The 15,770-nt window shown below is 39.2% G+C and overlaps 1 protein-coding gene across 1 annotated transcript in view; it reads right to left on the bottom strand.

Annotated features, from left to right (window-relative positions):
• Positions 1-15,218, bottom strand: part of LOC142149632 (uncharacterized) — a 34,364-nt gene extending 19,146 nt beyond the window's left edge. Inside the window, exon 1 of the mRNA XM_075204952.1 lies at positions 14,836-15,218. Within this exon, the coding sequence (XP_075061053.1) occupies positions 14,836-15,218 (383 nt within the window). The remainder of the gene's footprint in view (positions 1-14,835) is intronic.
• Positions 15,219-15,770: the final 552 nt, after the last annotated feature.

Here is a 15,770-nt window from a genome sequence, read left to right as displayed (position 1 = left end):
GTTTTATTCTCCTTCCCCCAGTCCCCTCTCCCTGCAGGATCCCTTGTGATGCTGGAAGCACTATCAGATGCAGGACATAAAAGTGGATACATATCTACACGTACAGAGCGATGACTGCAAATCTGCAACAGGATTAAATATGATCTGGATGTGACCAGTAAGAGCATCCGAGCACTGACCGGCTACTGTCATATGTCTTTGCTCCTGGCAGGATGAATTTGTAACCCAGTTTGAATTTACACTCTGCAGGATATCATGTAAGATCTTACAATCAGGCTCATTCTTAGATCCTTCAATGTTTGTTACCCTGTTTCTTAATAGCTATTGTTGATATCTGTTAATAGTCTTATGGTGCACTGTCACTTTCTGCTTCGTTAGCTGTTAATTTACAGCACACACCCAGAAACACTGTTGGTATCTGACGTTTATTTATCTGTCTCGCAAATTAATAATTTATAATCTTTCTGATCATATTTTCATTTAATTAAACCACAGAGCTAAAAAATTGAATTACGTGTCATTTAAGACATAACTGAATACTTAATTCACTATAAAGAAAAGGAAATCTATAGGGAATGTTCTATTTAATGAGCAACATATAGAGGGACACTTCACCTCTAAACTCATATGTGCTAAAGATGCTGCCGAGCAACCTTCCCCTAGTGGTGGAATAGAGGATTTACAACAGTTTAATGACAATCTGATTAATTAATAATGAATTTATAAAAGGGGACATTGTGCGTTATTATAATGGCATAAGGTCTCAAAATTAAAATTTAATTAAAAATTGATTTTGAATAATAATTCAGTGAACCCAGTGACTATAGACCTTATTGCAATGAATTTCAAGTGGAATCACATTGCTAGATTAATTTAAATAAATATAATAGCAGGATAACAAAATAACTTGACAAGGCACCAATCACCTGTCAATTTTATCTAGTGTACACAAAGCACCAGTAACTTTTTACAAACTCGTATTATGTTTTAATATTTCACTTGCAAATGTTATTAAATGGTCAGAACATAGAATATTTTTAATAGAATAAATAATGGAAAATTGTTTTTTTTTTGTCTGTAAAGCAGTGCTCCAATTAGAATCCTTTTCTACTCTTTGTTCTTGAATCATGGCTAAATAAATTCTGGGGAGAACTTCTTAGTTAGTGGACGATAAATATATGTGAGATGATTTATCAGTCCACACCTTAAATTTTATATCTAGTCTCAAAATAATAATTAACAAAAACCCTATATTACCAATTAGTTCAATAGAATGAACCAATTAACTTGAATTTTGTGTTTGTGCTTTTAAGAGAACGAAAAAAACACATATTACATAACAAGAGACATGGTTTTAGTACATTTCCATTATTGCACAATTCATGAACAAAACAACATGTTATATAACTGTTACGTGATCTTCATTTTACAATCGCCGAATAAGACCAAAGAAATATTGGCTCCAAATAAGGTCAAGATGACCTGTCCAAAAGAACATGTCGCTTTAATTATAGAGACTTAGAGTGCCAGCAGTGATGTAAGCTGGGAAGGTGTGTTTGTAATAAGGGGTAACATCTTTATAAAAGTGTGTCTTAATCAAATATAGATTGTCAATTGGCATTTTGAGACCCTGAGCGTATGTCTGCTTCGTCCAGTTTGGTTGTATCTATGCATAATATCTTTAAACTATAGAAATATTATATTTTGGAAGCCTGCTCATCTCATTTATTATTTAAAGAGAAGAAAAGAGAAAATCTTATACAATAGGTTGCTTGGAAATATTAAAAAATAGATTATATACATAATACACTAGGCGGTACAGAATTTGTCTTTGGTGCAGATGCCTTTTCTCTCTATAGATGAGTAAACCACAAACATCTGTCTCGCATTCACTTTTACAAAAAAAGGCTATTACCAGCACCAAGGATTGGTACCAGAGCTAACACTCTTTGGAAGCCTTCAGCTACCCCCAAACATACAAAAATGCAATCAAAACTCAATGTATCCAAATGTACTATCATTGAAACATTACTTGCAAAAATATAGCATTATAAACAGAAAGACTTTTTGAGATGTGAATGATTCTAAGAACAAAGCCAGAATGTTAATAAATGTAATTTAATTTGACAATAATTAGTCACAATGCTTATTGGTAAAATGGTTATTAGACTTTGACATACTGGAATAGTAAAAATATACTTAAAATTAAACAGAAATAAAACACCAGAATGCAGAATTGGACTCAAATACTTTGTGGCATAATCTGTGGCATATCAAAAGGTTAGAGCAATTGTACAAATTCTCAGGTGAAATATTGATACCCAAAATGACAGATTAAACAGGTAGCAATGTAACATATACAGTGTCCAATCCAAAAGGCTCAGGATATTTTTTCATTTTCAATGCATGAGACAGAAAAAACATCAAGTATCCATATTTAGTATTACACAAATCAGCTGTACAAATAAACTAGTTACCCATCAACAAAAATCACATCTGTGACCTTCCTATTGGGTCTCATTGCCTCTGATATTTCCAGCCTCTGCATAGCATTGATTATTCTCACCAATACAATATTCTTTATATGATCTATCAACCTTTGTAGTTTTCTGTACCTGCACTTTTCAAGTACAATAACTAATCCTTTTACTTGTCTCTGCAGCATCTCTGTGGTGTTCTAAATGTCTTACTTACAATATCTTGACTATACTTGGAAGGTCAAATTTTACAGAGACATTTTTGTCTTCTTCTCTATACCAAGTAAGTAATTTATGAGTAGGACAGCAGTATATTACAGAACTCTGCAAGGGCTGCCCTATTGTTATTGTGTGATTGTGTACTGCAGCTTTACTTCAAAACACTTAGAACATCCCAGAGGGAACATACTCCCAAGTCCCTTTGTCAGACCACTCAAGTCTTCTTTGACTTGTAATATGGCCTTGATGTTACATAAAGCATTTCCCACAATGAAAAAATAAAAGTTATAAATCCCCTGTATGGATATTTTTTGATACATAGAGATAATATGTTTATGATACATATGCTACATTCAGATCCTCAGGGTGGCTCTTGTGTATGATTCCTTTGATGAGTGACAAGTGCAATTAAACACTTGCTGTATTCAGACCATTTAAATAGTTTCTTTCCAGTATGAATCCTCTTATGTGCAACTATAATTTAATTCTCAGTTAAACACTTGCTACACTCAAATCATTTAAATGGTTTCTCTCCTGTGTGAATCCTCTGATGTACAACAAGACTTGACTTGTGGGCAAAACAATTAATACATTCAGAGCATTTAAATGAATTACACTAACAAATATGATCCATTCATTGGGCAAAGTTTTTATTTTTGTTTACATTGCCACACAAACATACACACTTAAAACAAAACTGTGAAGGCTTATCTGCACACTCACACAAGGCAAAAATATCTGATATATCACCATAGGTGACGACGTACACACTACTTATTCACTATTACATTAGGTAAATTATATATCTTGTTGTAGGCGGTACTTCTGTGAACAAAGTTCACAATAATCACGCTACAGAAGAAAAAGTGTTCAAAATGAGGCAGGAAATTATGTGACAGCAACTTAAAGAAGGATGGTCCTGTCCAATATTAGAATTGTATACATGATAAAGAGGCCACTGAGTGTGTGCATATATTATGAGAGCACAGTCGTGCCCTTATATTAAGGTTACATCTAAAAAAAGTCATTTTGCCATAGGGAATTTGTGAGAGGGGGGCATGGTGTTTGAGGGTCTACATTTTAAAAAGTATTAAAGCTATTAAACTGAAATTTGGCATGCGAATGGAGAACTGTCCACAGGTGGCGCATGTGAAATTTCAGAAAAAAAGAATAAAAAATGACAATTTAGGAACAATCCAAAGTTCAAAATCTGTCCGTTTTTTTTCTACTTCCTGTTTCGCAAAAGTCACTGCTTTTCTGTTTTTTTGGGGGGAGCGTAACTCAGTGTACAGTGCATTTAAAGACACGCGGTAAGTTTTGTTAGAAAGCTATTAGAGCTGAGCAGTGCCATTGAGGGTTCACAAGTTTGAGAAAGTTAGAGTTTTTTTATAATTTGCTAAAACATGCCCCATTTGAAAGATATGGGATTTCAGAAAATGTCATAATGTTGCGCATGTCAGATAGAGTCTTGTACTGGGTGTACTGAAAATGGCTTCACTTGAGAGCACAAACATGGCTGACTGACCCTCTCGCTTAGAAATTTTCTTCTGTGAGCAGAAGAATTTAGCCATATTTATTGGGTACAGGGGGGCTGGTTGGTGTTTTGGGGCTGAGGGGGGCACCCTACACTAGTATTAGCCTTGGCACTGCTCTCATTTCACAGTTTATTAATCTTTCCGAGCGGGGCCAGAGCTGCGTGATACCGTTTAAACTTGAAATTTGAAAGTGCTCGGTATGTAGCAAACCTGACTGGCCTAATGTCATGGTGATGCTGTACTTACCCATTCTGGGCTTCAAGCTGCGGATAAGCTGGAGAAGGAGCAGCTGCTTTCACAGGTGTCCATGAGAGTCTCATGGAGGACAGCGGCAGGGGGAGCGGATGCCAGTGGCAGCGAATGACAGGAACAATGGATGACAGGGGCAGCGGATGACAGTGGTAGTGAATGGCAAGGGGAGGACATGGGGAGCGGATGACAGTGGCAGCAGATGACAAGGGGAGGACAGGGGGAGCGGATGAGAGGGGCAACTGATAACAGCGGCAGAGGATGACAGGGGCAGCATATGACAGGGGCAGCGGATGACAGGGGCAGAAGATGACAGGGGCAGTGGATGACAAGGTTAGGACAGGAGGAGCGGATGACAGGTTGAGTGGAGGACAGGGAGAGTGGATGATAAGGGCAGCGGGTGACATCGGGAGCGCATGACAGATTGAGCGGAGGAGAGTGGCAGCGGATGACAGCGGCAGCATATGACAAGTGGAGAACAGGGAGAGCGAATGACAGGGACAATGGATGACAGGGGCAGCGGATGACAGCGGAAGCGAATGGCAAGGGGAAGACATGGGGAGCGGAAGACAGCAGCAGCAGATGACAGGGGGAGCGGATTACAGCAGCAGAAGATGACAAGGGGAGGACAGGGGGATCGGATGACAGGTTGAGTGGATGAGAGGGGGAGGACATGGGGAGCGGATGACAGGTTGAGTGGATGAGAGGGGCAACAAATGACAGCGGCAATGGATGACAGGGGCAGCATATGACAGGGGCAGCTGATGACGGGGCAGCGGACGACAAGGTTAGGACAGGGGGAGCAGATGACAGGTTGAGCGGAGGACAGGGAGAGTGGATGATAAGGGCAGAAGATGACATCGGAAGCGCATGACAGGTTGAGCGGAGGAGAGTGGCAGCAGATGACAATGGCAGCGTATGAGAGGGGTAGAACAGGGGGAGCGGATGGCAGGTACAAAGGATGACAGGGGCAGCGGATGCCGGCAGCAGTGGATGGTAAGGGGAGGAGTGGATGACATGTTAAGTGAATGAGAGGGGGAGTAAATGACAGGGAGAGCGGATGACAGCGGCAGCAGATGACAAGGGGAGGAGAGGGGGAGCAGATGACAAGGGCAACGGATGACAGCGGCAGCAAATTAAAGGGGCAGCATATGACAGGGGCAGCGGATGACAAGGTTAGGACAGGGGGAGCGGATGAGAGAGTCAATGGATCACAGCAACAGCGGATTAGAGGTGTAGCATATGACAGGAGCAGCAGATGACAGCAGCAGCAGATGACAAGGGGAGGAGAGGGGGACCGGATGAGAGGGGCAACGGATGACAGTGGCAATGGATGACAGGGGCAGCGGATGACACGGGGAGGACAGAGGTTGCGGATGACAGGGGAGTGGATGACAGGGGCAGCAGATGACAAGGGGAGGATAAAAGAAAAAGCGTGAGGTCCCCTCTATTCACTATTAACCCTAGTGCTGCCAGCCCACTACTGATACCGTGAAAATCGGGGAAAAAATTTGCGTGGAGTTCCCCCGATTTTCACCAGCACTAGGCAAACCAGCCGGGGTTGGAGGCACTAGAGCAGTGGGACACGCAGCATGGGTCCCCCTGCCATAATGACTAACCAACCCGAGGCTGTTCAGCGCTGGGCTGGATTCCCTAGGGAGTGGGGTCCGCCGAAAAAAATGAGCGGGCCCCCCGCTAGGGACACCCAGCCCACTGTTGATAGCACTAGGACTCTTCCTACACCCCTGGGCGGTGGGTGTAGGGTAATAACGGTGCATATATGGTTAAAAAACAAACAGACGCCATTTTGTTTTATGGAACTACAAGTCCCAGCCAGCCAAGTTGCCCTAAAGAGTGTAGGCATGCTGCTACTTGTATAACTACAAGCACCAGCATACCCACGGCAGCCAGTGCCAACATGCCCTGATACCCAGGGCTGGCTGGGACCTGTAGTTCCACAAAACAAAATGTCAAATAAACCACCACTGCCTTGTTAACATCATTAACATTTATTAAAAATAATAAACCCACAATAAACACAGCAAACACCCTCATTTACACCATAGTTTTTTATTAAAAATAATAAATTCTCAAAATACTCACCAAAATTTGTAGAACCAAACGTCCTGGCTTGCCCCAGTCCCAAAGTTATTTATACTTCAAAATGTCCTGGCTTGTAATTGTCCAAAACAAATTTGTAATTTCAAATGTCCTGGCTTGCCCCTGTCCCAAAGTAATTTATACTTCCAAAAGTCCATGCTTGTAATCTGTTCATTTCTTTGTCCAGGGCGGACCCATTGTTGATTGAAGTTCAGTTCTTCACCCAGGGGGGGGCATATTTGTAATTCCCACGATTGTTTGCTACTATAGTCTCTCTGTGCTGTGAAGGGGTCAGAGAATGACTCTATGTTTTGTGCAGAGGTCAGAGGATGGCTCTATATATTGTCCAGGAGTCAGTTGATGGCTCTATGTATTGTGCAGGGTCAGAGGATGGCTCTATGTATTGTGCAGGTTCAGAGGATGGCTCTATATATTGTCAAGTGTCAGAGGAAAGCTCTATATAATGCGAAGGGGTCAGAGGATAGCTGTATGTATTGTGCAGGAATCAGAGGATGACTCTCTGTGTTGTGCAGGAGTCAGAGGATGGCTCTATGTAATGTGCAGGGGTCAGAAGAAGGCTTTATGTATTGTGCAGGGGTCAGAGGAAGGCTCTATGTAATGTGGAGGGATCAGAGGATAGCTCTATGTATTGTGCAGGGGTCAGAGGATGACCTCTGTGTTGTACAGGGACCAAAGGATGGCTCTCTGTATAGTGCAGGGACCAGAGGATGGCTCTATGTGTTGTCCAGGGCTCATAGAAAGGCTCTATGTAATGTGGAGGGGTCAGAGGATGGCTCTATGTAATGTGGAGGGGTCAGAGGAAGGCTCTATGTATTGTGCAGGGGCCAGAGGATGGCTCTCTGTGTTGTGCAGAGTCAGAGGATGGCTCTCTGTGTTGTGCAGGGTCAGAATATGGCTCTCTGTGTTGTGCAGGTTCAGAGGATGGCTCTCTGTGTTGTGCAGGGTCAAAGGATGGCTCTCTGTGTTGTGCAGGGTCAGAGGATGGCTCTCTGTGTTTTGCATGGCCAGAGGAAGGCTCCTTGTGTTGTTTATGGATAAGTGAAGGCGCTACCTATTGTGCAGCGGTCAGATGAAAATTATTTTTATGATAGGATTCTCTATCATGAGTAGGGGTCATTAGAAGATTTTTTGTGTGGTGCAGGTCTCACTTAAAGGCTCCATTTTGTACAGAGATCGGAGAATGCTTTTTGTATTGTGAAGCTGTCACTGGCGGAGCAGAGGTTGGAATGTGAGAGAATAGATGGTGAGTTTGGTGGCATGTGAGGGAAAAGCTGATAGACATGGGGTAACGTGAGCGAAAAGCTGTTGGTTATGAGGTGGCATGTAATATAATAGCTGGTGTGCAGGGCTGATATTAGAAGCTTATGGTCAGGGAGTGGCATGTGAGAGAAAATCTAGTTGATAGGTGGTGACATATAAAAAAAGTAGCTGATCAGCAAGGGCCCATATGTGTGAAAGGCTGATGAGCAGGAGATGGCATGTGAGAAAAATGGGTGTCATGTTAGAGAACCTGGTTGGCAGTGGGAGGGGCATATAATAATTTAGGGGGCAGGGTGGCATGTGATAGAGAATTGTTGGTGGGCAGAGGGTGGGTGATTTCACATTTAGATACATAGATTTTGAAAATGATCAATATTTTTACTTAACAAAAAGCCATGAAATGCCATAGACATAAAACCTTACGGTTTAACATGTCCGATTAAGGTTCCTTACACACCATCTAAAACAGGGGTCAGGGAACTTTTTTAACTTTTACCCCCAAATATATTTAGATACGTCGACGTTACTCCCTTTAATTGATACGAAGGAAATCATATATTATTTATTCTTGGAATTCAAAATTGTATGGAATCTATTCAAAATTTCTTTGAAAGCTTCAACTTCAAAACTTCAAGTTTTGTAGAAATGATGTTGCTTCATTTTTAATACAAGAGCATCAACATTGGGGCACTGATGTCAGAGCAATTTGGATACAGTCTTCAGCGTCCAAATGATTTCTCTGCTTTGTTTTTATGTTCGTTAGAGTGGAAAATCCTTGTTCGTAAAGATAGGTTGTTGCAAAAGGCACCAACTTTTTGACTGCCTCCTCATGTGCAATTTTGATGCCTTTGCAGCTGTTGACATCCAAAAATATGACAGATCTGCTTTGTTTTCAAATGCAATACGTGCTTCATTATTGCATCACAGCTCAAGAAGTGCCTCTGCCAACCCTTGAGGATCTTCTGGTACAACAGTAATTTCACATTTAAAAGGGTCTACAATCCAACTGACAGCATGTGAATCGGCAGCATTACCCCAAGGATTTTCATTTTTACCCCATTTGGGGTAATTTACCCCTGTTCCCTGACCACTGATCTAAAATGTAAGAAAACTATTGAAACTCTTCCACTCAAACTCCAAAAAGCAATGAAATTACGATGATTAAGGCAGAAGCCTTAATGGACGTGTTCCTTGAGCAATACAGACATGATATGTCATCACACCCTTGAGTCAATATACTATCTGTAGTACTCATAATATTATTATACACAGAACATATATAACACAAATTGCACAAGAGTACTGGTAGATAATATATAGATATATTACACACATGATACCGCAGTTCTAATAGAAAAAATATAGATATATTGTATACGTGATAACACAGTACTGATAGAGAATATATAGATATAATACACCCATGATACTACAGTTCTGATAGAAAATATATATTTTTGCCAAACTATACTTATTATCATGTATACAATGGTTGGCTCATAAAACTATTTGGGCCTTAATCTTAACTAATTGTGCAACAAAAGTTGACTTTTATGATTATGGGATAACTAAATTATTCCTGTCCTTTCATATATGACGCATACATTTTAGGTGTAAATCTAGAAATGTCCGTAAATATGCTTTTGAATATATTACAAATGTACAATAATATTTGTAATGGTTCATGTATATCTATCTACACTGCAACCATAGGAGAAAGCAGATAAATATAATGTACAGTGTGTTATCAGAATATGTAAAATGCAACACATGTAAAACCAGCTTTGTTTTACAATACAATATTCACTAATAGATAATACAATGTACAGAATATATATAATGCACGGTAGTGTACCCTAATAATTATAATGGTGTTAGATTGCAATAATAACTATATAAACATTGTTAAGACAAAAACACATCCCATATTTATTACAATACAATATCTATAGCATAATATCTTGAACCTAATCTTAATTGTACAACAACATTTTGCTTATAACATTATGGAAGCACACATTTATAACAATACAATATCTACAACATAATATCCACAAATGTGTGTGTATATATCAGTATATTCTTATACATAACATAATTACCTTACTCTGAAGATTTCTCCTTCTATCTCTTTCCCTCCTGATCATTCTTACTGTTCCATCCTTCCAGCTCTCCAGCCACCAACTCACTAACACTGGGCTGATACTGCCTATTTATAGTCATTCCTCCCCATCTCTCTTCAATAGTTCCCGGGATGACCAGAAGGTTCTCAGACTGTTTGTCTCCAGGTCTCTCATGTAAATCTCACTGACATGTAAATGAGATATAAACATTCCTAAGGTCACTTACTACAAAGGAAAATTCTAATTAGATCTTGGCAGGTGGTAAAATCTTGCATTCTAATTAGATTATCCCAGTCTCTGACATCCTGTTATGGACCTTTTGTTTAGGACTTGTCTATTGTTTTGGCAGAGAGTGTGAGCAGAAAGATCTGTTCTAAGTATCATCAGTAACTATGATATCAATGTTATTCATAATTAAAAATAAACTATAGTAAAATATATAAGTAAATTATATATAACAAATTCATTTATAAAGGCAAATTATTAAGGATATTCATCGAAATTAAGCCAGAATGATAGATATCACAGAACCTTATTTAAAACTATCAAATCTATTTTACACAATAAAAAACTAAATTTCAATTGTTATAAAACAGATGATAGCACCCTCATGAACATGATTAAAAAATGTATGTATACAATTGTCAGATCAAGCCAATAATAATGATAATGTATAAGATAAGTTAATGTCCCCTAAGTCCTTTTGCAATGTCATTCATGGGATCCGGGATCGTAAGGAGACAGTCAGTATAAAGGTGAGTAATGTTTCAAACCCTTCAATTACCAGTGTTCTGCCTTAAAAATAACAGGGAAAAATAGACTCACCATACATATCAAATTCCTCAGATCTTATGTCCCTCCTGGTACCGTGAGCTGACACAGCTCAAATGCTGAAAGCAGAGATCTACTTCTGAAAATAATGTGATCAATTGTTCCTTATGGAGACTGTAGTAAGAACCTGACACGTTTCTGTGCTGTTAGACCTCCAGCAGAGGGATGAATCCAGATGTAACAGTCTAATGGGCATATTCACTTGACGGCGGGATCGCCGAAAATCCCGCGCTCAAAAAATATTATCGTTATTACGGTAATCCTGCGCAGGGAAAACCGTTAATATAGTAATTTACTCGCTGGATTTCAGCTAGCAGCTAAGGGAGCTGCGAGCTGAAATCCAGCGAGATATTACCGTATTAACAGTAATATTTTTTGAGCGCAGGATTTTTGGCAATCCTGCCGTCAATTGAATATGCCCCTAAGTATTTATATGTGATGTATTCAATCACAACTGATCACTAATCACCTGTACAAACAGAAAGATTAATGTCCAAATATGTAAGGATTACTATAAGCCTCTATGATATTTAAGATATAAAATTTAGAACATATATTAGTATTAGATTTTTTTTTCTATATACAGTATGTATCAATGTATCTGACTTGTTTCTACCATCAAAGTATCAGCACTATCATGGAGTGAGATTGCAGTCACTCACACAATACAGACATTGAATGTCATCACATCCTGTGGTTAGCTGCAGATTCAGCACTATCATGGAGTCAGATTGCTGTCACTCACACAATACAGACATGGTATGTCATCACATCCTGTGGTTAGCTGCAGATTCAGCACTATCATGGAGTCAGATTGCTGTAACTCACACAATACAGACATGGTATGTCATCACATCCTGTGGTTATCTGCAGATTCAGCACTATCATGGAGTGAGATTGCAGTCACTCACACAATACAGACATTGTATGTCATCACATCCTGTGGTTAGCTGCAGATTCAGCACTATCATGGAGTCAGATTGCTGTCACTCACACAATACAGACATGGTATGTCATCACATCCTGTGGTTAGCTGCAGATTCAGCACTATCATGGAGTGAGATTGCTGTCACTCACACAATACAGACATGGTGTCATCACATTCTGTGGGTAGCTGCAGATTCAGCACTATCATGGAGTCAGATTGCTGTCACTCACACAATACAGACATGGTGCTATCACATCCTGTGGTTAGCTGCAGATTCAGCACTATCATGGAGTGAGATTGCTGTCACTCACACAATACAGACATGGTTTGTCATCACATCCTGCGGTTATCTGCAGATTCAGCACTATCATGTAGTGAGATTGCTGTCACTCACACAATACAGACATGGTATGTCATCACATCCTGTGGTTAGCTGCAGATTCAGCACTATCATGGAGTCAGATTGCTGTCACTCACACAATACAGACATGGTATGTCATCACATCCTGTGGTTAGCTGCAGATTTAGCACTATCATGGAGTCAGATTGCTGTAACTCACACAATACAGACATGGTATGTCATCACATCCTGTGGTTAGCTGCAAATTCAGCACTATCATGGAGTCAGATTGCTGTAACTCACACAATACAGACATGGTATGTCATCACATCCTGTGGTTAGCTGCAGATTCAGCACTATCATGGAGTCAGATTGCTGTCACTCACACAATACAGACATGGTATGTCATCACATCCTGTGGTTAGCTGCAGATTCAGCACTATCATGGAGTGAGATTGCTGTCACTCACACAATACAGACATGGTATGTCATCACTTCCTGTGGTTAGCTGCAGATTCAGCACTATCATGGAGTTAGATTGCTGTCACTCACACAATACAGACATGGTATGTCATCACATCCTGTGGTTAGCTGCAGATTCAGCACTATCATGGAGTCAGATTACTGTCACTCACACAATACAGACATGGTATGTCATCACATCCTGTGGTTAGCTGCAGATTCAGCACTATCATGGAGTCAGATTGCTGTCATTCACAAAATGGTGGAGCTGCTAATTCACAGATTTGTGTGATCACTGGAATACACACATACAGTACTATTACATTATCTTAGTTTAGCTTTTTCGTAGTTTAGGGCCTGGGTGTTTTAGAAAGAGACAGTACAGCAACTTCATACTTCAGACTTATCTGCATAGCTACACTGCAGATGTCCGATTGCATTAGGATGTTGACTTGAAGTAAGTTCGACTATTGACATGTCAGTAGATTTTAACGTCGGCGCGACCTGTCTGACTTGTAATTTAAAGCAACAATGTCGGGTTAAGTGTTTAAACACTTAACCTGTGTGCTTTAAATTACAAGTCAGATAGGTTGTGCTGACGTTAGAATCTACAGACTGACATAGTCAAAATTTCACAGGTCAATATTATGTATATGTAGATAATAGTTATGTTAACATTAAAAGAGTGTAAACATTATGAATGTGTCAACAATGTTATGTGTCAACAGTTTAGGTGTCAACATTTTAAATGTAAAGACATTTTTACGATGTTGACATAATTTTGTACGTAGACATTATCTCAGTTGACATTATGGTTTAGACATTTTACATTTCAAAATTTCTACAGTTTCATTGTAGACATTTCTACTACATCCCTCTAATTCATTTGCTGTATGTTAATAATGATAACTGGTCTTTGCAGTGTTTTCATCATTGGTTTTCATATTGTCAGTATCACACAACCCCCTGGGATCCATCTTCTAAAATGTAGCAGAGTGAACAATATTCATTGATACTGAAAAAACATCTTAGTTCCACAATCAAACACAGAGTCTTCACATGTATCATAATCAGTTTTTATTGAACATCAAGTGTTATAGAAACAGCTGCCAGTAACATACATGGTAAATACAGATATTGTGTGAACATGGTCCTTCAGTCTATATACAGGTCAGCACTATCTGATTTGGATTCCTAAGAAATACATATGAAGGACCTCTACAAGTAGGTTGAGGAGCAATGTCTCCTTCTTGAGGCTTATTTAATAACATGGTGTTAAGAACAAGGCTGTGCTATAACAAATAGAAACCATATATCAGCTATTAGCAGTCTGATGTCATCAAAACAACAAATGTGATGATCTGATTGGTTGATATAGGATACAGCAACAAAGCCAGCAGTAGAAAGGTATGAGGGAAACAATAAGGAGATATAACAGAGACCAATAGGAGCACATGTATTGTGGAACAGGGCAGTGTGCAGTGTTAGTTTAGATATGTTCGGTAGTCATAGCTCTGCCTGTCATAAAAGGAATCCCATTACTGAGAAGAGCTGCCAGAACTCTCTTCTGTATAGAACGTTCTTTATTCTACTAGTCCCTGTACCTGCATGAGCAGAGCAGCTGTATATTACGAGCTCAGCAAGGGCTGCTTCATTGTCATTGTGTGATTGTGTACTGCAGCTCTAGATCATAACAGTTAGACAATCCCAGATGGAAAATGCCCCCAAGTCCCCTTGCCAGACCACTCTAGTCTTCTTTGACATATAAGATGGACTTGGTGTTATATATAACACTTTTCAGATAAAAAAAAACCTGCATATTCTCTGTATGGATATTATGATAATACAAAAAGATAACTTGTTTATGATACATATGCTACATTCAGATCCCCAGGGTGACTCTTGTGTATGATGCTTCTGGTGAGTGACAAGTGCTTTTTTTTCAATTTAACACTTGCTGCATTAAGACCATTTAAATGTTTTCTCTCCTGTGGGAATCATCTGATGTTGCATAAGAGCTGGCTTGTGGGTAAAACTCTTGCTACATTCAGAGTGTTTAAATAGTTTGTCTTATGTGTGTATCTTCTTATGTGCAACAAGCGTTGAATTGTCACTAAAACACTTAGTACATTCAGAGCATTTAAATGGTTTCTCTCCTGTGTGAATCCTCTCATGTCTTACACGATTTGAATTCTGGGTAAAACACTTGCTACATTCAGAGCATTTAAATGGTTTCTCTCCTGTGTGAGTCCTGTGATGTGCAACAAGAGTTGATTTGTCACTAAAACACTTACTACATTCAGAGCATTTAAATGGTTTCTCTCCTGTGTGAATCATGTGATGATTTACAAGATGTGAATTTTGCGCAAAACACTTGCTACATTCAGAGCATTTAAATGGTTTCTCTCCTGTGTGAATCCTCTGATGTGCAAAAAGATGTGAATTCTCATTAAAACACTTGCTACATTCAGAGCATTTAAATGGTTTCTCTCCTGTGTGAATCCTCTGATGTGCAACAAGAAATGAATTCTTTGTAAAGCACTTGCTACATTCAGAGCATTTAAATGGTTTCTCTCCTGTGTGAATCCTGTGATGTGCAACAAGAGTTGAATTGTCACTAAAACACTTCCTACATTCAGAGCATTTAAATGGTTTCTCTCCTGTGTGAATCATGTAATGATTTACAAGATGTGAATTTTGGGCAAAACACTTGCTACATTCAGAGCATTTAAATGGTTTCTCTCCTGTGTGAATCCTCTGATGTGCAACCAGATTTGACTTTTTGGTAAAACACTTGTAGCATTCAGAGCATTTATATGGCTTCATTCTTGTGTGAGTCCACTGATGTAGTTGTGATTTACAAGCAAAAACTTTGTGACATTCAGAGCAGAGATAGGACTTCTAGCGTATTAGTTACCAGCAACTTATTTATAGAAGGTTTCTTTTTTAAAAAAATAAAATAAGATTGTGAGAATTTCGAAAGAGTTTATGAAGAACTGATGTTTGTAGTCTGTATGACATGTAGATGAGACTATCCTTTTGGAACACTCATGTTCAGAGTACAAAGTCCTTTCCCAAAACGTCTTCTGTTTTTAGTGTGATGGTGTTCATTAATTCACCTAAGAGAAAAAAGTGTGTTAATATTTATAAGCCTATTACATTAATTAATCTACTATAACAGAAGTAATGTTGTGTACAGAAGACAAATATATTTTATACACAAGC

Source organism: Mixophyes fleayi, chromosome 4, assembly GCF_038048845.1.
Source record: "Mixophyes fleayi isolate aMixFle1 chromosome 4, aMixFle1.hap1, whole genome shotgun sequence".
Taxonomy (NCBI): Eukaryota; Metazoa; Chordata; class Amphibia; order Anura; family Limnodynastidae; genus Mixophyes; species Mixophyes fleayi.
Note: the sequence above shows the minus strand (reverse complement) of the source record. Positions and strands in the feature narration are given on the sequence as shown.